Consider the following 21,564-nt stretch of genomic DNA (forward strand, 5'->3'; position numbering starts at 1 on the left):
CCGCAGGGTCAACCTCCGACCCCCTTTCTCCTGATATAGAGACGCATCTCCATCTCGCCACAAAGCTGGAAACCGTGGCGGGCGCGAGAGAAAGGCGGCCGGAAGTCGGCGTTGAGTCAATAGCGCCACTTCCGGCGCCCTATTTGTGCGTTTCCGGCCCCAGGAGCCTCTTCTCTCAGACGCCATGGCGGCTCCGGAGCTGCGCCTGGACGGCTCCATCCGCTTCTGGGTTCTGCTGCCCGTGGCTTGGATCGCGCTCGCCATAGGGGTTCTGCGCCTGCGCATAGCGGGCCTGCTGCGCGGCGAGCGCGCGCTGGGCTGGCTCGAACAACGGCAGGACACGTGAGCGGCGGGGGGCGGGGCTGCGGGAGGCCACGCCCACATGCCAGGCCCCTGGAGGTGGAGTCAGGGAAGAGGACGCGAAAGGGACGCCTTCCTGTTTCCCGGGATGGGGGTTTCTGGGCGCGCGCGCACGTCTTCGCAAGCTTTTAAGTTTCACAGAAGTCTGAGCTACACTTAAGGTTACCAGATTTCTTTCAACGAATCTGGACACTTTTCAACTAAATAGATGGACTGATTTGTAAGTCCGGGGACTGTCCCCGGGATCGGGACGTCTGGTAACCTTAAGCTACACATGACCAAGAGTCCTGTGACACTTTGCAGCCTGCGTGTTTGTTTTCTTTATGTATTGGTAAGTTTAAAATAGTGTTTCTGCTACAATCAAGTATAACAGCACCTTGCTGACAATCCAGAAAAATATGCACACTTGGAATAAAAAAGCACAAACCACCATAATAAATGACAACCTTCCATATGCCATCTTCCTCCAGTAATAGAATCATAGAATTGTAGAGTTGGAAGGGACATCAAGGGTCATCTAAGCCAGCCCCTTGCAGTGCAGGAGTCCTGCCCACAACCGCCCCTTCCAGTTAACACCCAGACACCCTGACCCGTTGTGCTGCTGTCTCGTAGCTGTCTCGTAGCTGCTGCTCCATGTCTCGTAGCCACAAGGGCTACATTCTCCTTCCATTGTCAGAGGCATCACACCTCTGAACACCACTTGCTGGGAATTGCAGGCAGCGGCAGAGCATATGCCCATGCTGCCCAGGGCAGGCACGCTCCCGGGGGGGGCGTGGTGGAGCGGGTGCCCTTCTGGGCATGGGTTGGCCACTCAGGTGCATGGAGTTGCACACGCGCCTTGCTGCCTGGGGCGGAGCGAGCCGCCGATGGCGGACATTGGGCGCACTGCCCACCCACAACTGCCAAATGTCCCCTCCCTCAGCGAAGACACCCAGGACGGTTTGCCCCCACCGCACCCCCCTTCCTCCACCCCGATCACAGGTGGACAGAGTACTGTGTGTTCATGTCCAGCTCGCAGGCTTCCAGAAGGTTGTGAGAACAAGGTGCCAAATAATGAAAAAGCACAGCTGCTTAAAATATTGAAACCCTGCCTCCCTCCAAAAGCAATCTGGAGCAGGGATGCTTTAACCCAGGGGTTGGCAAAGTTTACCTCGCCTGGTCCAGTTCACTCCATCGGAGATCCCTCTGCGGGCCGAATTGCGTGCACGTGTGAGTGCGTGCACCCGCAATTTCCAGCATCTGCGTTTGTGCAGACGTGATTTCTGGCACCGTGGACGTAAGTCCCTACACCGCGCTGCACCGATTTAGCGCAGTGCGGGGACTCCCCAAGCGGGTGGCTTGGTTCGGGGCGGTTTGTGGGCCGGTTAAATGACCCCCTTATGCCGCTTGTGGCCCATGGGCCTTAGGTTTTCTGACGAAGAGGAAAGAGGCCGCTAGACAGGCTTTGTTGTGGAGGTGTACCAGGACTGCTGCAAATACCTGCTGGCCACTAACCCCCAAGGAGAAGCAGATGATGTAGAATGGAACAGGAAAAGGGAAATTAATACTATATCTCTCATTTGTGCATGTCTCCACTCCATGTAACTATATGCTACTACTACTATATCCTTAAGGGACGCTTGTAGGGCAGCAGCTGAAGAAGGAACAAAAAGGGTTTTCTTGTGTGAGTTTCTTGTGGCTGATTAGCTGCTTTCTCTGTGCAAAGGTCAGAGGGGGCAGGGCTTCTGTTGAGGTAGGTGATTAGCTGTGGGAGGAGCTTGTCAGAGCTTGTAGGGCAGCAGCTGAAGAAGGAACAAAAAGGGTTTTCTTGTGTGAGTTTCTTGTGGCTGATTAGCTGCTTTCTCTGTGCAAAGGTCAGAGGGGGCAGGGCTTCTGTTGAGGTAGGTGATTAGCTGTGGGAGGAGCTTGTCAGAGCTTGTAGGGCAGCAGCTGAAGAAGGAACAAAAAGGGTTTTCTTGTGTGAGTTTCTTGTGGCTGATTAGCTGCTTTCTCTGTGCAAAGGTCAGAGGGGGCAGGGCTTCTGTTGAGGTAGGTGATTAGCTGTGGGAGGAGCTTGTCAGAGCTTGTAGGGCAGCAGCTGAAGAAGGAACAAAAAGGGTTTTCTTGTGTGAGTTTCTTGTGGCTGATTAGCTGCTTTCTCTGTGCAAAGGTCAGAGGGGGCAGGGCTTCTGTTGAGGTAGGGGATTAGCAGTTTGATCCATCTTTTAGATTTAGGGGAGCTAGTCTCAAACGTTTGTTGGGGGAGATATAGGTTTATTTGGGGGGATTTATTTGTCCTGTCTTCACACTTTTTATGATGGAGGACCGCTGTAGTCACCCCCAACGACACCTTCTCAAGATGGAGGGTGAGGGAACAGCTGCAGTCGCCTGTGGTTCCTGCGCAATGTTTGCCATCTTGCCAAAGGTTGCAGGCAGCTTTACCTGCAGCAATTGCATGTTGATTGCCCTCTTAAAAGACAAAGTCCAGCAACTGGAGGAACGTGTAGCTACGCTCCAAAGAATTAGAGAGCTGGAGCTCTTCTTGGAAGCAACAGAGCACACCGTCTCCACCAAGGAGGAGACAGGGGACTCCCCTGAGGAGGCTAGTTCACCAACACAGGAGCCAGATATATGGAGAAACGTGACTCAAAGAAGTAAGAGGCCCAGGGTTTGCTCTGATTGTTTAGAAATACGCAATCGCTTTGAGGTCCTTTCCCCTAGCATGGAAGACGAAGAGCAGACTCCATTTGAGGATCTCTCCCTCATTACAGTCGATCAGGTATATGAAGACGAGCAGCAAAGGCAGTCCTCAGGGAATGTGCATGCGACCTTGGAACGGACAGCTCACGGAAGAACCCCGACCAGACCTAAGAGGAGGCGTGTAGTGGTGATAGGGGATTCCCTACTGAGGGGAACAGAAGCAGTGATCTGTGGGCCTGACAAGATGTCTCGGGAAGTGTGCTGTCTCCCCGGGGCTAAGATCCAAGATGTAACTGAACGACTGCAAGGAATCATAAAACCCACTGACAAATACCCCTTCCTCTTGGTTCATGTGGGAACCAATGACACCGCAAGCAATAGCCTCCAGAAGATCAAAAGAGATTACGAGGCTCTGGGCAGGAAATTGAAGCAATTAAATGCACAAATTGTCATCTCATCTGTCCTCCCAGTTGAACGACGTGGCCCAGGGAGAGAGGGAAAAATAGTGGAAGTGAACAACTGGCTTCGCAAATGGTGTAAACAGGAACGGTTTGGATTCTTAGATCACGGAATGCAGTTTCTTGAAGATGGACTTCTGGCAAGCGATGGGCTGCACCTCACAACGGTTGGGAGGAATGTTTTTGCAAAAAATCTCAGAAACCTCATCAGGAGGGCTTTAAACTGACTAATGTGGGGGAGGGAGACAGTGCTCCTGAAGGTAGGAGTCTATCAATTGATGAAGATGATCATCCAAATGTCATAGACCGAATGGAGCAAACAGCATGCAGACCTAGTGGTGGGAGGAAAAAATCCTTAAATAAGAGACACGGGGGAATGATTAATGGACTTCAATGTCTGTACACTAATGCGCAAAGTATGGGAAATAAACAAGATGAGCTTGAGCTCTTGGTACAGCAAACTAAATATGACATAATAGGAATCACTGAAACCTGGTGGGATAAGTCCCACGATTGGAATGTAATAATGGAGGGATACAATCTATTTCAGAGAAACAGACCAGACAAGAAAGGAGGAGGAGTGGCGTTATATGTCAGGGATGTGTATACCTGTGAAGAGATCCAAGATTTAGAACCTCAAAGCCAAAGTGAGAGCATTTGGGTCAAAATTAAGGGAGAGAAGAATAACAGTGACCTCATTGTGGGAGTTTACTATAGATCCCCAAGCCAAACGGAGGACATAGATGATGCCTTCCTGGAACAGATGGCCAAGCATGCAAAAGGAAGGGAGATAGTAGTAATGGGGGACTTCAATTACCCAGATATTTGTTGGATGTCAAACTCAGCCAAGAGCATAAGGTCAAACAGATTCCTCACTGGCCTTGCAGACAACTTCATTGTCCAGAAAGTGGGAGAAGCAACAAGAGGAACAGCCATGTTAGATCTGGTCCTAACCAATGTTGATGACCTGGTTAGTGGGGTAGAAGTGGAAGGATCATTAGGCGCGAGTGATCATGCTCTTCTGAAGTTTACTATACAGCGGAAAGGAGCAGCCAAGCATACTAGGACTCAATTTCTCGACTTTAAGAAAGCCGACTTCATAAAACTTAGGGAAGTGCTGGGTGAGATCCCATGGACAGTAATACTAAAAGGAAAGGGAGTTCATGATGGTTGGGAGTTTGTTAAGAGGGAGATAGTAAAAGCACAACTTCAGGCAATACCAATGAGACGGAAACATGGAAGGTGCCTAAAGAAGCCAGGGTGGCTATCTAAAGAACTTTTAACTGAGTTAAGATTAAAAAAGGATGTGTACAAAAAATGGAAAAGGGGGGAAACCACCAAAGAGGAATTCAAACAAATAGCCAGTACGTGTAGACACAAAGTCAGAAAAGCTAAAGCACAGAATGAACTCAGGCTTGCTAGAGAGGTTAAAAGCAACAAAAAAGGCTTTTATGGGTATGTTCGTAGCAAAAGGAAGAACAAAGAAACAGTGGGGTCACTCAGAGGAGAAGATGGTGAAATGCAAACAGGGGACACAGAAAGGGCTGAACTCCTCAATGCCTTCTTTGCCTCAGTCTTCTCCGATAAAGAAAACAATGCCCGACCTGAAGAATTTGGAGCAAATGATTCAGCAGAGGAAACACAGCCCAGAATAACTAAGGAGATAGTACAAGAATACTTGGCTAGTCTAGATGTATTCAAGTCTCCAGGGCCAGATGAACTGCATCCAAGAGTATTAAAAGAACTGGCAGATGTGATCTCAGAACCACTGGCAGTCATCTTTGAGAATTCCTGGAGAACAGGCGAAGTCCCGGCAGACTGGAGGAGGGCAAATGTTGTCCCTATTTTCAAAAAGGGGAAAAGAGAGGACCCAAATAATTACCGCCCAGTCAGTCTGACATCAATACCAGGGAAGATTCTGGAGCAGATCATTAAGCAAACAGTCTGTGAGCACCTAGAAAGGAATGCTGTGATCACCAATAGTCAGCATGGATTTCTGAAAAATAAGTCATGTCAGACTAACCTGATCTCGTTTTTTGACAGAATTACAAGCCTGGTAGATGAAGGGAACGCAGTGGATGTAGCCTACCTTGATTTCAGCAAGGCATTTGACAAGGTGCCCCATGATATTCTTGTAAAGAAGCTGGTAAAATGCGGTCTTGACTATGCTACCACTCAGTGGATTTGTAACTGGCTGACTGACCGAACCCAAAGGGTGCTCATCAATGGTTCCTCTTCATCCTGGAGAAGAGTGACTAGTGGGGTGCCACAGGGTTCTGTCTTGGGCCCGGTCTTATTCAACATCTTTATCAACGACTTGGATGATGGACTCAAGGGCATCCTGATCAAATTTGCAGATGACACCAAACTGGGAGGGGTGGCTAACACCCCAGAGGAGAGGATCACACTTCAAAACGACCTTGACAGATTAGAGAACTGGGCCAAAACAAACAAGATGAATTTTAACAGGGAGAAATGTAAAGTATTGCACTTGGGCAAAAAAAATGAGAGGCACAAATACATGATGGGTGACACCTGGCTTGAGAGCACTACATGTGAAAAGGATCTAGGAGTCTTGGTTGACCACAAACTTGACATGAGCCAACAGTGTGACACAGCAGCTAAAAAAGCCAATGCAATTCTGGGCTGCATCAATAGGAGTATAGCATCTAGATCAAGGGAAGTAATAGTGCCACTGTATTCTGCTCTGGTCAGACCTCACCTGGAGTACTGTGTCCAGTTCTGGGCACCACAGTTCAAGAAGGACATTGACAAACTGGAACGTGTCCAGAGGAGGGCAACCAAAATGGTCAAAGGCCTGGAAACGATGCCTTATGAGGAACGGCTAAGGGAGCTGGGCATGTTTAGCCTGGAGAAGAGGAGGTTAAGGGGTGATATGATAGCCATGTTCAAATATATAAAAGGATGTCACATAGAGGAGGGAGAAAGGTTGTTTTCTGCTGCTCCAGAGAAGCGGACACGGAGCAATGGATCCAAACTACAAGAAAGAAGATTCCACCTAAACATTAGGAAGAACTTCCTGACAGTAAGAGCTGTTCGACAGTGGAATTTGCTGCCAAGGAGTGTGGTGGAGTCTCCTTCTTTGGAGGTCTTTAAGCAGAGGCTTGACAACCATATGTCAGGAGTGCTCTGATGGTGTTTCCTGCTTGGCAGGGGGTTGGACTCGATGGCCCTTGTGGTCTCTTCCAACTCTATGATTCTACGATTCTATGACGCGGGTGGCGCTGTGGTCTAAACCACAGAGCCTAGGGCTTGCCGATCGGAAGGTCGTCAGTTCGAATCCCTGCGATGGGGTGAGCTCCCGTTGTTTGGTCCTAGCTCCTGCCCACCTAGCAGTTCAAAAGCACGTCAAGTGCAAGTAGATAAATAGGTACCGCTCCAGCGGGAAGGTAAACTGCGTTTCCGTGCACTGCTCTGGCTTGCCAGAAGCGGCTTAGTCATGCTGGCCACATGACCTGGAAAAACTGTCTGCAGACAAACGCCAGCTCCCTCGGCTAGTAAAGCGAGATGAGCGCCGCAACCCCAGAGTCGTCTGCAACTGGACCTAATGGTCAGGGGTACCTTTACTTTTGCTATATCCTTGAATGATAAAACGTAACTTAAGTAAAATAATAATGTTGGTACCTAGGATTGTCAAATGAACACACTCTGTCTAACTGCCTTGACGACTTTGACAGGTCCTCAGTGCCACCTTCTGGGTCTACAAAGAACCACATGAATCCATAAACTAAAACACTCTTTATTGAATGGGTCATTCATAAAAAGCGGATACACCATTCAGAAATGTCAATAGCCCATTCACAAATCCTTCCTTTCCCCTTGAACAATAGCTGTCAATTGTTAACGGCAGGATCTGGGAACCCCCGATCTTTATCGATAACCTCAGAATCCTTTTGCCCACCAAGCATTACCCCCAGCGTCCCCGTCCCTGCAATCAAACAAAAGAGTGATCCTTAGCACCAGGGTGGGCAATATGGGACTCTCAAACACTCAGACATCTACATATGTGCTCATACTATTGTACTATCACCAAAACGTCAACATTCTAGCAAGCTGCTTTTGTCTAACAAACACTTACCTGTAATCTCCCCAATATGTGTTTTTCCTTCCTCCTCGCATATCCCGAGGCGTGGGAACCAGCGACTCCACTTGACTTGAAATGAAACTTTATATAAGTATATATAGCCAGGCTCTACATTACAGCTGTAGGAGGGAGGCGGGAGGCAGTGGAAGACAGGAGTGCCTGGCGTGCTCTGGTCCATGGGGTCACAAAGAGTTGGACACAACTAAACGACTGAACAACAACAGCAACACATTACAACCGCATCTGTTCCAACTCTACAGACAGGGATTCTTACCTAAGAGATCTATAGCAAACCTTTTTGGAACTAGAATATCTGTCCGATGAAGTTAAACAACAGATCAACAAAGCCAGACTGATGCCCAGAGAGAAGTTGCTGCAAGACAGACCCAAAAAATAACAGAACACCACTAGTAATCACATACAGCTCCCAAGTTAAAACACTTCAGCACATCATCAGATATTTACAACCTCTCCTAGACAATGACAGTTCACTTTCTCAAGCTCTGGGAGGAAGACCTTTCATTGCCTACAGACAGCCACCCAATCTTAAACAACTCCTCACCCACAATAATACAACAACCAGACTTAACATGGACACTGGTACCAGAGACTGCAGTAAACCCAGATGCCAACTTTGCTGCCCAGACAACACCATTACTGGTCCCAACAACATCAAACATACCATCTCAGGCCTATTTAATTGCTCATCTTCTAACATTGTGTATGCCATCAAATGCCAGCAGTACCCTTCAGCTCTCTATATTGGACAAACAGGCCAAACCCTACGCCAAAGGATAAATGGACATAAATCTGACATCAGGAATCACAAGACAGAAAAAACCAGTAGGACATTCAATACGAGATCTCAAAGCAGCTGTCTTATTCCAAAAGAATTTCAGAAATAGACTTGAAGCCAAACTGAAAACTATGGGGAGCAATGCAGCAGCGAGCTCCAGATGGCTGGAAAGCCAAACAGGATGTTGATGCTTGGGACTGTAGCATGGGAACAAAGGAACAGTCTATTCACTGTACTGAGCACCGGATGTTAGCTCAGAGTGTCATCTGACCTGTACTGGAAGTACAGGGGAGGAGTTATTCTCTCTCTGCTGTTGGTGTTAAGAGAGCGCAGACATGTTTCTTTGTACTGCTGGAAAGACAGAAATAAAGGCATGTAAATACATTTCTGTCTGTCTCTCTCCCCTCCCTGGGGATGGCAGGGGAGGAGTGGTGTGTTCTTCTCACGTTAGAGGAGGATCGCCGATTGAGATCTCGCCTGATCTTGCCGGGAGTCGCAGACGGGGAGGTCAACAAGGAACTCAAGCCGGGTGCCTGGAGAGTGGCCAATTCCTCTGACAAGGCTTGATTCCTACATCTGGTAGCAGAAGCCGATGGTTCTCAAGATCCACGGGAATCAGCATGAGAGGTTGATGGATCGTTTGTCATCCTCTGCACTAAAGGAAATAAGATAACGTCTGCGTGCAGCCAGAAGCTGAACAGACGGCTGGACACCGAGAGGGGGTGTTTTCCAAGCAACGGAGCCCCAAAAGGTATGCTGAATTTCGGGCTAAAAGTGTGAACGCAGATTGATTCATTTTCTGGTTCACGGGAGCTGCGTTTGGAAAAACAGCTCTGAAAGCAAAGGCTTGCATACCAGGAATTCTTGTGGTTGATAAGATTTCCTGTTCGAAGAGAGGTATGCACAGTTGCTAGGCAACGACTGTCAGTAAAGTGGAAAGCTACTGACAAATGGGGCTGGCTCAGTGAGAGCCTGGGAAGTGGAATTGTTTTGGCTATCTTCGCAGCTGTGCAAGGACTTTGAGACAGCTTGCAGTTTGCCTGCCAGAGTAGGCAGTAAACAACCCAGAAAAGACTTTTGGATTTTACAGGCTCAAGAGTGAGAGCTGAGACTTGGATTCAGAATGGATGCCAAGAAGGGGGGAGGTTTACCTTATCCACCTCCCCTGAGTGCCGTGGTTCAGAATGAACACGACCGGCTTGCTGCACTGGAAGTAAAGGACAGGGGGAGGGAGGAACGGAGTTCTAATTCCCCCACTGATGTTGCTACTGGAGAGAATACTGTAGCTTTGAACGTTGTCCGATGTTACAATTGTGGAGAGGCTGGGCATCTTCAGCGGAACTGTAAGAAGCCACGCCAGCCAAAAGGAGCTAAGGGCCGCTCAGCAAAGCCTGAGGCATCAGGCAAAAGTCATACCAAGTCTACAGTGAAACCTGCAAAGGCTTTGATGTCAAAAGGAACCACGCCAGATGTTGAGAACGCGTTTGTAATCGACACGGGGTGCTCTGTTCATATGTCCCCACACAGAGGACTATTTTCAACGTTTAAGAAGCAAAGCTTAGCTGTGAAACAGGCCAACAGTCAGGAGCTGGAAGCGACCGGGATAGGGACTGTGTATCTTGAGAGTCTGAACTTGACTATAAACAATGTTTACTTGGTTCCTGAATTGAAGTTCAATCTGCTGAGTGTTTCACAGATTGCAAAGAAAGGACTGAAACTGTCCTATGATGCTGAGAGCTGCAAGATCTTCAAAGATGGAGAGTTGTATCTTTCTGCTAGAGAGAAAGATGGACTGTATTTGTTGACTTATGAACAAAGTGATTACATGAAATGTAATTCATCTGAGTCTAACTTAATTTCTCTCGCAGGTGTGACTAAAATGGACACCAAGAAGGTGACCAGGGTCGACAGAGCGTTTCAGCGGGTGTATGCTGATGTGATTGGTCCTCTAGCACCATCTAGAGGCAATGCAAGATTTTATCTTGTGTGTGTGGATCATTTCTCTAATTTTGTCTGGATTTATGTGTTAGAGAAACCACAAGAAGCCTTGGAAAGGTTTCAGGAGTTTTGTGACAAGGTTGAAAATATGCATGATGCTAACATTGATTGTCTTTTCACAGATGAGAAGCAAATTTTTCTTTTACAGGATTTTCAGGAGTTCCTGCAGAAGAAAGGGATAAGACACAAGGTTGCTGTTTCAGCGGAAGCGTGGAACAGGGGTGTCTGTGTAAGGGTGAACAAAGAATTGCAAAAGGGGATGAATGCACAATTGCTTAGTTCACATCTGCCACATGAGTACTGGGTGGAGTCGCTAATGTCGTATTGTTATACGTGGTTGAGAAAGGTTTCAAAAGAGTTGGGAAGTTCTCCTTTTGAGAAACTGTTCCATAGAAAACCTTCTGTTGCCCATTTCAAGGTTTTGGGGTCTCATGTGAGGACAGAAGCTCCAGGTGGAGTAAAGAATGCCAGAGGCATTTTTGTGGGATATGAAAAGGGTCTCTACAGAGTAATTTTGTCTGAATCTGGTCAGGTGATTCTCCCAAAATTTCTAGAGAGTGCTCCTGAAGAGGAGAGAGTGATAGTACACACATTTCCCACAGAGGACAATTCAGATGATGATGAAGATTATACAGATTACAGTGGTACTGAGAGCAACAGTGATAGCTCAAAGAGCTCAGTTGACACAGTCATTGAGAGGAAATCTCACACAATGGATAGACCTTCACAGGTGAAGGATGAACCACTGTTTACCATTGGAACTGGTTCTCCAAAGAGTCCTGAGACTGAACCAGTGAGCAGAGAGAATCAGCACCTCATACGAAGGTCTGAGAGAGTTACAAAGGGTGTACCACCCAAGAGGTACTCAAAAGAGTTTGGTAACTTAGCTGTTGCATGTGTTGCTGTTGTACACAACCGAGGACAGGTTGGAGCTGTGTCTAAGTCAGAGACAAAGACACAACAGAGAGTTGCTAGCCAAGGTAATGCAGATGCACTCATTCCTTGGAAGCCAGAAAACCAGAGAGGTACACTGGGGAAACCAGTGGCGAGGAGTTCCAAGGGTGGAACTGTAACAACAGGGGAGTGTTATGTGTATAACAACTGTTTGTTTTCTTCTCTGGATCACGCTTTGCTTGCCGCAACACGCATTGATTCTTTTGGGGGAGGATGTTACGAAAAAGGAGCAATGCAGCAGCGAGCTCCAGATGGCTGGAAAGCCAAACAGGATGTTGATGCTTGGGACTGTAGCGTGGGAACAAAGGAACAGTCTATTCACTGTACTGAGCACCGGATGTTAGCTCAGAGTGTCATCTGACCTGTACTGGAAGTACAGTGGAGGAGTTATTCTCTCTCTGCTGTTGGTGTTAAGAGAGTGCAGACACGTTTCTCTGTACTGCTGGAAAGACAGAAATAAAGGCATGTAAATACATTTCTGTCTGTCTCTCTCCCCTCCCTGGGGATGGCAGGGGAGGAGTGGTGTGTTCTTCTCACGTTAGAGGAGGATCGCCAATTGAGATCTCGCCTGATCTTGCCGGGAGTCGCAGACGGGGAGGTCAACAAGGAACTCAAGCCGGGTGCCTGGAGAGTGGCCAATTCCTCTGACAAGGCTTGATTCCTACAGAGCCCTGGTCTGAATAGAGATATTGGATTCTTGTCTCATTGCACATGCTATAGCTATTTTTGGTCATCTGCATACTATTCCTTGCTGTTTCCTGTAGGACTAATTGCAGTCGTTAACAGTCGTCAACAGGTTTACCATACACATTGAGCCAATCACCCATCTCTACTACCCTTCCGAGAAAAACCCCACCCCACCCTCCCACTATATACCGTATTTTTCGCTCTATAACACGCACCTGACCATAACATGCACGTAGTTTTTAGAGGAGGAAAATCCGTAGGCATGCCACCCGTAGGCGTTCCCTCCATAACACGCACAGACATTTCCCCTTACTTTTTAGGAGGAAAAAAGTGAGTGTTATGGTGCAAAAAATACGGTATAAGGGTCTGGTGACTTTTGCTTATACCAGAACAAACTTACGGTAGTTGGTCTAAGTTTGGACAATTTTAAAAAAATATTATTTTTGTATATAAGTGTGTTTTGCCCTTTTGTTCAGGGTTTCTCTGCATGTGTGAGTGAGGACCCTGTTGCAACAGTCTGTTTTTCTGACAATAAAGATTGGGCTTACTTGCCGCTTTGCTTCAGCATATCTCAGGTTGGTCTCTGTTCATTCTCCAACTGATAGAGAGCCTAGCAACCTCTATACAGACTTCTTGCGTACCTCCTACAGGGAAAGAAGCAGGTTTTTAATATTTCTTGATCACAGATGACACAGTGTTATAAGAAAGGGAAAAACCCTGCTCTATTCCCCTTATACAGTATCCAAGAGCCCATATAGAGTCCTTAAGTAGGTTCCCTATCGGTAGGAGAAAATAATGGAGGCCAACCAGAGTATATTGAGAAGCAAATCGACTAGTAAGTCTGATCTTTATTGCAATAGAAAAGTACTGTTGCAACAGGTCCCCACTCCCCACACACAGGAGGGAGGAGAGAACCCAAAACAATGGTGCACAAGTCCTTATATAGACTTTTGAAAGTACCCACCCTGTAGCCCCGCCAAGGAGGCTGTCTGCAGCAGTGGAGGTGGTCTACAGCAGAAATCCTGTTTGCCAGGATACCTGATGATTGCATTACCTGGGCAGCCTGGCCATTCTTTTGTGATGGTAAATACTTTAGTTCCCGAATCCAGGTCACAGGCTCACCCTATTCATACACAAATATGCCCTTAAGACAGGATTTGTAAGCAAAAAGACAATGGCTTTCCCCATTTTCCTCCCATACTGCAGAGGAATATTTGAGGTCACTGGGATTCTCAAAATGGCTTCAGAATTGCTGTCCTGTACTATTACAGACATGTGGTTTCTAATGTATGTGTTTGCCTTGTACATTTATGAACATTTATTTTATTTTTGAGACCTTAGAATTCTTATAACAACAGGATGGCCTCAGAGGATGGATGCCAGGAGCATGGAGCCCTGGACCAGCACATTTAAGGCTTTAAAAACCAAAATCATCCATTGAAAACAGTTTTCTTCCTTGCAGTATTTAACTTTAACCATAAGGAGAGCTGGTGTGATGCAGTGGTTCGAGTGTCGGACTAGAACCTGGCAGACAGGGCTCAAATCCAATGCAAAAAAAAAAAGCCAATGCAATTCTGGGCTGCATCAATAGGAGTATAGCATCTAGATCAAGGGAAGTAATAGTGCCACTGTATTCTGCTCTAGTCAGACCTCACCTGGAGTACTGTGTCCAGTTCTGGGCACCACAGTTCAAGAAGGACACTGACAAACTGGAACGTGTCCAGAGGAGGGCAACCAAAATGGTCAAAGGCCTGGAAACGATGCCTTATGAGGAACGGCTAAGGGAGCTGGGCATGTTTAGCCTGGAGAAGAGGAGGTTAAGGGGTGATATGATAGCCATGTTCAAATATATAAAAGGATGTCACATAGAGGAGGGAGAAAGGTTGTTTTCTGCTGCTCCAGAGGAGTGGACACGGAGCAATGGATCCAAACTACAAGAAAGAAGATTCCACCTAAACATTAGGAAGAACTTCCTGACAGTAAGAGCTGTTCGACAGTGGAATTTGCTGCCAAGGAGTGTGGTGGAGTCTCCTTCTTTGGAGGTCTTTAAGCAGAGGCTTGACAACCATATGTCAGGAGTGCTCTGATGGTGTTTCCTGCTTGGCAGGGGGTTGGACTCGATGGCCCTTGTGGTCTCTTCCAACTCTATGATTCTATGATTCTAAATCCTCGCTCAGCCATGAAGCTCATTGGGTGACCTTGGGCCAGGCCTACCTCACAGGGTAGTTGTAGGGATTAAGTGAGGGGAACGGAACCATGGAGCTCCTTGGAGAACTGGTGGGATAGGAATGCAATAAATGAATACAATTTCTCAACGTGGTTCACAATATTGAAATCAGATGCATAGATGACAGGTCCTGTGAAATGTGTCCAAATCATACTGTGTTCTTAAGTGTGGAATTCCAGAAGTGCACAACTGCTTTGTTCGCACCCCTGAACATATTGCTCCAAGCAGCTCTTTGTATGTAGTCATGTGGATTTCATGAGCAGATGTGAGCGGGTCAGTCTTTTACTGCCGCATTTGGTTTGATGACCTGATCCCATTACTTTTGTTTGCAAATTCTGTTGGACCCACAGCTGAGTTGAGTGTTCTTTGTCTTCAGGCAGATTCTGGCTCGTAGTCGCCTCCTGAGAGAAAATGGACGCTTCCTAACTCATCAGGTAAGGGAGCGTGTGGGTGCAGCTGCTCCTGAAAAGCCACTTGCCTCCTTGCACAGAGAGAGGCCTCAGCAAGGGTACAGACATAAAGCTAGGAAATTTCATGGTCCACACACAACCTCCTTTGGCTTGTGACCCAAATGTGATCTATTCCCCACAGTGGTTCTGGATTAATACTGGAACCACTTGATTGATGCAAGTCAGAGGGGTTTTTGTTTTACTTAGGCTGCTGGCCTAAAAAGAACTGATATGAGGGTTTGAATAGCAGAAGTGAAACTTTATTCCCCTCTCTGAATTTCCTTTGTAATTCTGTCTTGTCATTCTTGAAAAGGAGGGGAAGAGCACAAGGGCGCTTCTTTGGGGAGGGGTTCGGAGCATCCCTGCCATGTGGCTATTCTCAAGAATGCCTGTATCATTGCTTAAGATCATAGCTATAACAAATGGGGTTTTTAAAATATATCTTTGCAATGTAAATATATTGAAGGGCAGGCCTTTGAACGTCCCCTGCCTTGAGCCATCCTGCTCCAAAGCAGGGAATGGCACCCTCAAAAAGGCAGGTGACCAAGACTTCACACCTGTGTGCTTTTACCTGGAAGGAAGCCCCACTGAAGATTTAACTTATTTATTTAACTTCTGGGCACATATGCATAGCATTAACATAAGAAACTGCTTGCCCTGGTTCAAATCTTTCCTTTTCCATGAATTTAGTATGTGACATGAGGCCATTCTAAGGTCCTATCGGGGAACCTGTAGATGCTGCCGCCCTCCCAGCTCCCTTGGGTCCTAGCAGTCAGGGATGAGAGGAGTTAGTCCAGCATTGGAGGCCACAGGTTCCTTTTCCCTGGTTGAAGATGTAAGGCTGTCAAAGATCATGCATATGAAGCCCTTCAAACCATCTCAAATGCAATGATAATCTTCCTTGTTGAAAACACCTTCAGCTCATCTGGATTTCTGAGGCCCTTCCTCTTTCCCCAGGGCTTCCTCATGCGTAAGCATCACTTCAATAACCCTGAAAGTGGCTTCTTCCGCCAAACGAAGCGTAAAGTGCAGCCCAGAAACCTGCTGACAGGTAACCATGGGAACGGGCATGGGAGTACAAGGGGCAGTGGAAGGGTTCTGCAGTCTCATCCCCCCCCCCCGTCCCGCTTGCTCAATCAGTGCTGCTGTCCAACCGTGGAACTGCTGCCTGGAAGCAGTGATAGACTTGATGGGGCCCAATAAGCTGAAGCTGATAAGGTGGAGGTCCTGTGAGTGGGTTCCTTCTGTGTCCCGCCTTCTTCTTGGAGTGGTGGGACTCCGCTTGAAGGAGCAGCTTTGTACTGTGGGAATACTCTGGGATTCCAACTTGCCACAGGAGTCTCGGGTGGCTTCTGTGACTATGTGCCTTCAGCCCAGCTTTGGGCAACCTGCCAGCTACAGCCTCTCCTGGGCCATGATAGCCTCACCTCAGCTGACTGCCCATCTGGACTACCATCACAGCCTATGTGTGAGACAGCCCTCAAAGGTGGCCCAGAGGCTGCAGCTAGTGCAGAATGCGGCTGCTAGGCTGGTAATGGGGGCACCATGTGGCACTGGTTCTGAAGGTGCTCCTGCACTGGGCCCAATTCAAGGTGTTAGTACTAGCGTAAAAAACCCTAAATGGCTCGGGGACCAAGCACTTTGTTCTCCAGTATAAACCACCTTGGACCCTACAATTGGCAGGTGAGGCTTTGGCGGCAGCAGTGGAATAAGGGGGGGGGGGAGATGAGCTGCCAACCATGAGGGGGCCTGGTTCTGTGTGTCCTGGGGCTGGTGCCTGTGGACAGAACCTGATTTGCCCTCCAGAGTCACCAGCTCAATTTAACAGACATTGGCTGCCTCGGGATATCAATCTAACAAACAAAACAGTTTTTTAAGGCAGGGCTGTGAGCGCTCTGTGCTCAAGTTTATTCTGGACCAACGTGGTGCAAAATCTGCAAGAAAACGAGCGGTTGGATTCTGTGGTCTGTATATAAATTATGCTATTTAAGCACCCTTCCCTTATTTTGGACATTTTGTTCGAGTAGACCTCTGCTTGTGTTTGAGATTTCTGCAGCTATCATACGTCCCCACACGCCCACAAACCCCAAGGAGCTAGAACTTGCTTTTGTTTTTGTTTTTGTAAGATGCTGATATTCACATAAAACCAAATTTTGTTCCTGGCACTTCCTTCTGTGGTTTCCATGTGTCCTTGTGGAATCCCAGGCTGCACAGTACCCTGTTTGACACCCACCTCTCTCTCTCCCTCTCTCTCTCTTGCAGATCCCAGCCTGGTTATGGAGATGATGAAGGGCAACTTGGTCCATGTCCTGCCCATGATCCTAGTTGGAGGCTGGATCAATTGGGCCTTCTCTGGCTTTGTGGCCAGTGAGTGATGCGGGGATTTAACACAGGCCTGGAAGCTGCAGGGCGGTGCCCTCGTGGAGACCCATTCCTTGTGCAGCAGAGGATGAAGTGAAATGGTGGCCCTCTAGCTGGTTGCTGGACTACAGTTCCCATCATCCCTCACAGTTGGCCACAGTGGCTAGGATTGATGGGAGTTGGGAGTGTCAGGAGCTTGTCCTACACTCGAGTAGGACCCTAGCAGAGACACATGCCCAACTGGCATGTTCCCTCCCTCCTGGTCAATCGTTTGGGAGCTTCAAAAGCTTTCTTCAGCCCGAACATCACAGCGACTGATGCCAACAGACATCAGCACACTTAGGGATCTGCAGAGTCTTCACAGCTTGCAACTCAGCACTTTGGCTAATCTACTTTATTTACATATAAACACACACAGAGCACTACAACATGGCTCCCTCTCTCTCTAGCATCAGACAGCAAAGAGAAAAAGAACAAAGGACAATAGTCCCACTTCACGGAACACAGTAACACAAACATCCTGTCTCCGTCACTTCCCACTCTGTGCAGTCAAAACATACACCGTCATGTGATAGACAAAAATCCCATGACTGCAGTCTTGGAGCAGGAATTCTAACAGGGAGCCCAATAGCCCCTGCAGGGCAACAGGGGGCCCCTCCCCCTGGTGGACAATTTAAGTATTGCTGTATGTACTATTTGATTACAGTGGTACCTCAGTTTAAGAACAGTCCGATTTAACAATGATTTGGTTTACAAACTCCGCAAAACCGGAAATAGTGTCTTGGTTTGAGAACTTTACCTTGGTGTAAGAATGGAATCTGAACGGTGGAAGGGCACCGGCGGAGGGAGGCCTCATTAGGGAAAGTGCACCTTGTTTTAAGAACAGTTTCAGTTTAAAAACGGACTTCCGGAATGGATTAAGTTTGTAAACCTAGGTACCACTGTATTTTGTTTCTAAATCTGCTGCTGTTTTGTTTTTGTTTTGCCAGGAAGAGCAGTATAGAAATATTTTAAAATAACAATATTTAAAGAGATCATTTAAGGCAGGCATTGGCAACCTCCAGCCCTCCAGATGTTTGGAACTACAATTCCCACCATCCCTAGCTAACAGGACCAGTGGTCATGGATGATGGGAACTGTAGTCCCAAACATCTGGAGGGCCGGAGTTTGCCTATGCCGCCAAGATGCACTCTTCTAGCATCCGGTGTGTTTCATAGCCTTTGGCTCAGCTTGCCTGTAAAGCAGACCACCCCCCCTAGTCGTCCTTTTATTCCAGACCAGAGAACTTGGGCTGAGGGCAGGTTGCCTCTAGCTAAATTAGGTGTAGTTATGAATCAGGAAGGCCCCCATCCAAATCTGCCCTCTGCCCTGAACTCTTAGGATCACCCTTCTCAACCTCTTTCCCTCCCTGCCTGCCTGCCACCCACCCAGCCCAGTAATTTACTGGGATTCTGTGACCTGAATGAGAAGATTTGGTAAGAAGGGATTGTAGGCCCCTTAAGTTGCTCCTTTGCTTGCAAGGGGGGGCTTTAGCTTGGGATCTGAGCTGATCCGGAGGGTGGCACTATGCACAAGACAGCTGGGAGCTGTAAATCACTGAGGAGGAGGGTGGCGGGGCAGCAGCCCTAGAGCTTGGGGTAGGCGGGTCCAGCTCTAACACCTCTCCCTCCCAAACTCCCTCCCTCCCAGCCAAGGTTCCCTTCCCCCTGACCCTGCGGTTCAAGCCCATGCTGCAGCGTGGAATTAGCCTTCCTTCCTTGGACCCCTCTTGGTAAGCACCTGCCTGCCCCCAGGCCCAGCCAGCCCTTCCATGGGTTTGGGGTGGGGATGGCTTCTGGCCTGGGTTCCCACCCTGGGGGACTGGGGGCCAGGAAGGCTCCCTGAGATAGTCACTGACAGATGTTTTCACTTCCCAGGGTGAGTTCGGCCTCCTGGTACTTCCTCAACGTTTTTGGCCTCCGCCGAGTGTACAGCCTCATCCTGGGAGAGGAGACTGGTGAGAGGCAGCTTGGGGACAGGGAGTGTTGGGCTTAAAGGTGGGGTTGGTGTCTTACGTGGGATGTACCTCTTCAGATTGCAACGTGGAGGGTGGACGTTTGAGGGCTTATTGCGGCACGTGCTTTCATGAACTAGAGACTACTTTGACGGCTGCATGAAGTGGTGCTGATACTTTGGGGAACCAGTTTGAAAGCATGGGGGGCAGCGCCCAACCTCTCAGGGTTGTAGCGGTCACATGTTGGAACTTGCTCTGTACAGCCACTCACTCCTGCACTTGGACTACTCTTTGCAACTCCACTATTGCTCTATAGGTCAATGCAGAGGAACAAGTGTAAAAAAAAAAACCATTTCTGCTGAGTTTACACCTAATCAAAGGCAGCCAGACTGTTAATAGCTGACAGTTATCTCTTGCCTTGTTGTCAACTTGCAATGTTTACATGCCTCCCTCACAAGCTTCCCTGATGTTCTCTCCACAGCTGCAGAGCAGAACCAGCTGCTCCTGCAGGACCAGTTCCTCAGCCCAGCTGTCCCCACCCCACCTGATCCCAACAAGGCTTTCAAGGTACTGCCCTAGTTTGTTTCAATGGTTTCACTTAGGTGAGAGCACGTAGCTGGTAAGATTAGATGCAGTCCATTTGATGCAAGACTAATTGGCTGGATGGCATCTTATCTGCAGGGCGACAGCTGTGCCACTCCAGCTGCTGTGCATGTGCAGGGTCTCTGCTGTGCCACAGTGAGACTTGTGGGTGTAGGCAGCCCCGCAGATCCCAAGAGCTGGTGCTGTGGCCCAATATGTGCGCTAGACAATATCTTTTTAAAGAAATGACAGGAGGGGGGCTCAACATATGGTTGAACTCGCAACTCCCATCGGGCCCCAGACAGCAGGGCAGTTGGTCAGAGATGATGAGCCAGTTTCCCCTCCTACCTTAAATCATTGCCATGGCCTCCTTGGGTGGTCTTAGGAGAACCCTCTCGGCTATCCTCCCCCCACCCCCAACAAGGAGACAGTGCTGACCTTTCCTACGGGATCACTGTAAAACTGTACTGTGAGTGAGCATGGGAACACTTTGGAAGTTAAGGGCCATACAAACACCTCGGGAACAGTCAGCGCTGCTCATTTTGAAGCTTAGAGCTTTGTGCTTGCCAGGGCTGTCACCTAGCAAACATCTCTGATGGCACTGGTGTTTGCACACACAGCCACACACATCCTGTTCAGCACAATAATTTCTGTTTGTGCAATGGGACTTCCTTCTCCCCCCCCCCCCAAAGTATCCCAGAGGGCTGGGGGAACCATATGGACCAGATTTAAGGGGCACATGGGAGAACATTCCGTTGCACAACCAGAAGTCCTTACGCTGACGGAACGATGGTCTTGGTGCTGCTGGATCCCACCCTTTGATTGCAGCTTGATGCAGAGCTTGTATGTGTGAGTTTCTGCAGCGATACGCTGCTCAAGGCTGACAGACTCTTTTTCTCCATCCAGGCCGAGTGGGAAGCTTTGGAGTTGGTTTCTCATCACTGGGCTCTGCAGGATGTGGAAGAGCAGTTGATGTCACAGGACCTCAAGCTGGCAGGGCTGCCTGGGCCTGATTGATCCCATCCTGTGACTGCTGCAGGCTACTTCTGTCCTATGGGACAAATGTGTGTGTGCAAGAGACCCTTTCACCTCCTTGGGAGGTGGAAGAGGCTGACCCTCCCTGCATAATCAGTGTGGAACGGCTTTTCATCTTAGAGGCAGGAAGGTTGCAGAAGAGAGCTTGAAGTCTGTAGCATGACCCGCCCCCCCCATCAGTCAGTCAGAGCAGTGGGCAAATAGCCTCTGTGGAACTGGCTCTGGGTGCCTGAAGTCTTGCAGGCGTAGCTGGAGCCAGCAGGTTAATGTCAAAAAGCTCCTTTTCTTGTTCTGCTTGCAGAGAGAGAAGCCCAGTGTGGCAGACAGCTTTATGGGATGCCAGTCCCAAGTGTGTGTACAACAAGTTTGGCTATTAAAAGCAAGGTAGCTGCAACAAACCCTGCTTTACTCTCCTTATTTGCAGTCTCCATGCCTGGCCTGCCCCTTGGTGGCTGGTGCATAAACACTGCCTAGGTTCTTCCACGCTGCACCTTGAAAGAGTTTTCGAGAAAAGCAGCACCTCCTTAAACTTTGCAGGGAAAGGGAGGACTGAGTGGAAGCTCAGGGCCAGTGTAACTTGAAATATAAGGCACCAGTTTTGAGCAGGGGGGCACACAATGTATTAACTGAGAACTCCAGTAATGCTTCTGCCACGTTGAACAGGCTACTTAGCACTGTCAAAGGCCTCCACCTCCAGCCTCTCCAAGCACCCAAGTTGAATCCCACCCTGCAATGGTACTCTGCCCATCCAGTCGAGTTCTTTTCTCCTTCCGAGAGAGAATCATGGCCTCCACAGCGCAAGCTGGCCACCACATTGGAGGTTGCTGTCCAGAAGTTGGAAGAGTCATGTTGTGGTTGCCTCTGTCCAGGCTGGCAGAAA

The 21,564-nt window shown here is 48.4% G+C and overlaps 1 protein-coding gene across 4 annotated transcripts; it reads left to right on the plus strand.

Annotated features, from left to right (window-relative positions):
• Nucleotides 1-73: 73 nt before the first annotated feature.
• LOC128405135 (ER membrane protein complex subunit 3-like) lies at nt 74-21,082 on the plus strand. Of its 4 annotated transcripts, none has more exons than XM_053371388.1 (8): nt 75-342; nt 14,641-14,698; nt 15,671-15,764; nt 16,976-17,080; nt 18,764-18,845; nt 18,991-19,070; nt 19,549-19,634; nt 20,556-21,082. In XM_053371388.1, exons 1-8 carry the CDS (start codon nt 185-187, stop codon nt 20,664-20,666), a joined length of 774 nt encoding a protein of 257 aa, XP_053227363.1. In that variant the 5' UTR covers nt 75-184; the 3' UTR covers nt 20,667-21,082. The 4 variants fall into 4 exon arrangements, with proteins under 4 accessions (XP_053227365.1, XP_053227363.1, XP_053227364.1 ...); XM_053371389.1 differs by lacking the exon at nt 75-342 and adding an exon at nt 577-691 and having other exon boundaries at nt 14,645-14,698; XM_053371391.1 differs by lacking the exon at nt 75-342 and adding an exon at nt 580-691.
• The last annotated feature ends 482 nt before the right edge of the window (nt 21,083-21,564 follow it).

Source organism: Podarcis raffonei, chromosome 17, assembly GCF_027172205.1.
Source record: "Podarcis raffonei isolate rPodRaf1 chromosome 17, rPodRaf1.pri, whole genome shotgun sequence".
NCBI classification, from domain to species: Eukaryota; Metazoa; Chordata; class Lepidosauria; order Squamata; family Lacertidae; genus Podarcis; species Podarcis raffonei.

Excerpts from the sequence above, each read along its gene's own strand:
- LOC128405135 (XM_053371388.1), top strand. The coding sequence starts at position 185 with ATGGCGGCTCCGGAGCTGCGCCTGGACGGCTCCATCCGCTTCTGGGTT. Across the intron at positions 343-14,640 it reads CTCGAACAACGGCAGGACAC|GCAGATTCTGGCTCGTAGTC; the intron begins GTGAGCGGCGGG and ends CTTTGTCTTCAG. Across the intron at positions 17,081-18,763 it reads CTTCTCTGGCTTTGTGGCCA|CCAAGGTTCCCTTCCCCCTG; the intron begins GTGAGTGATGCG and ends CCTCCCTCCCAG.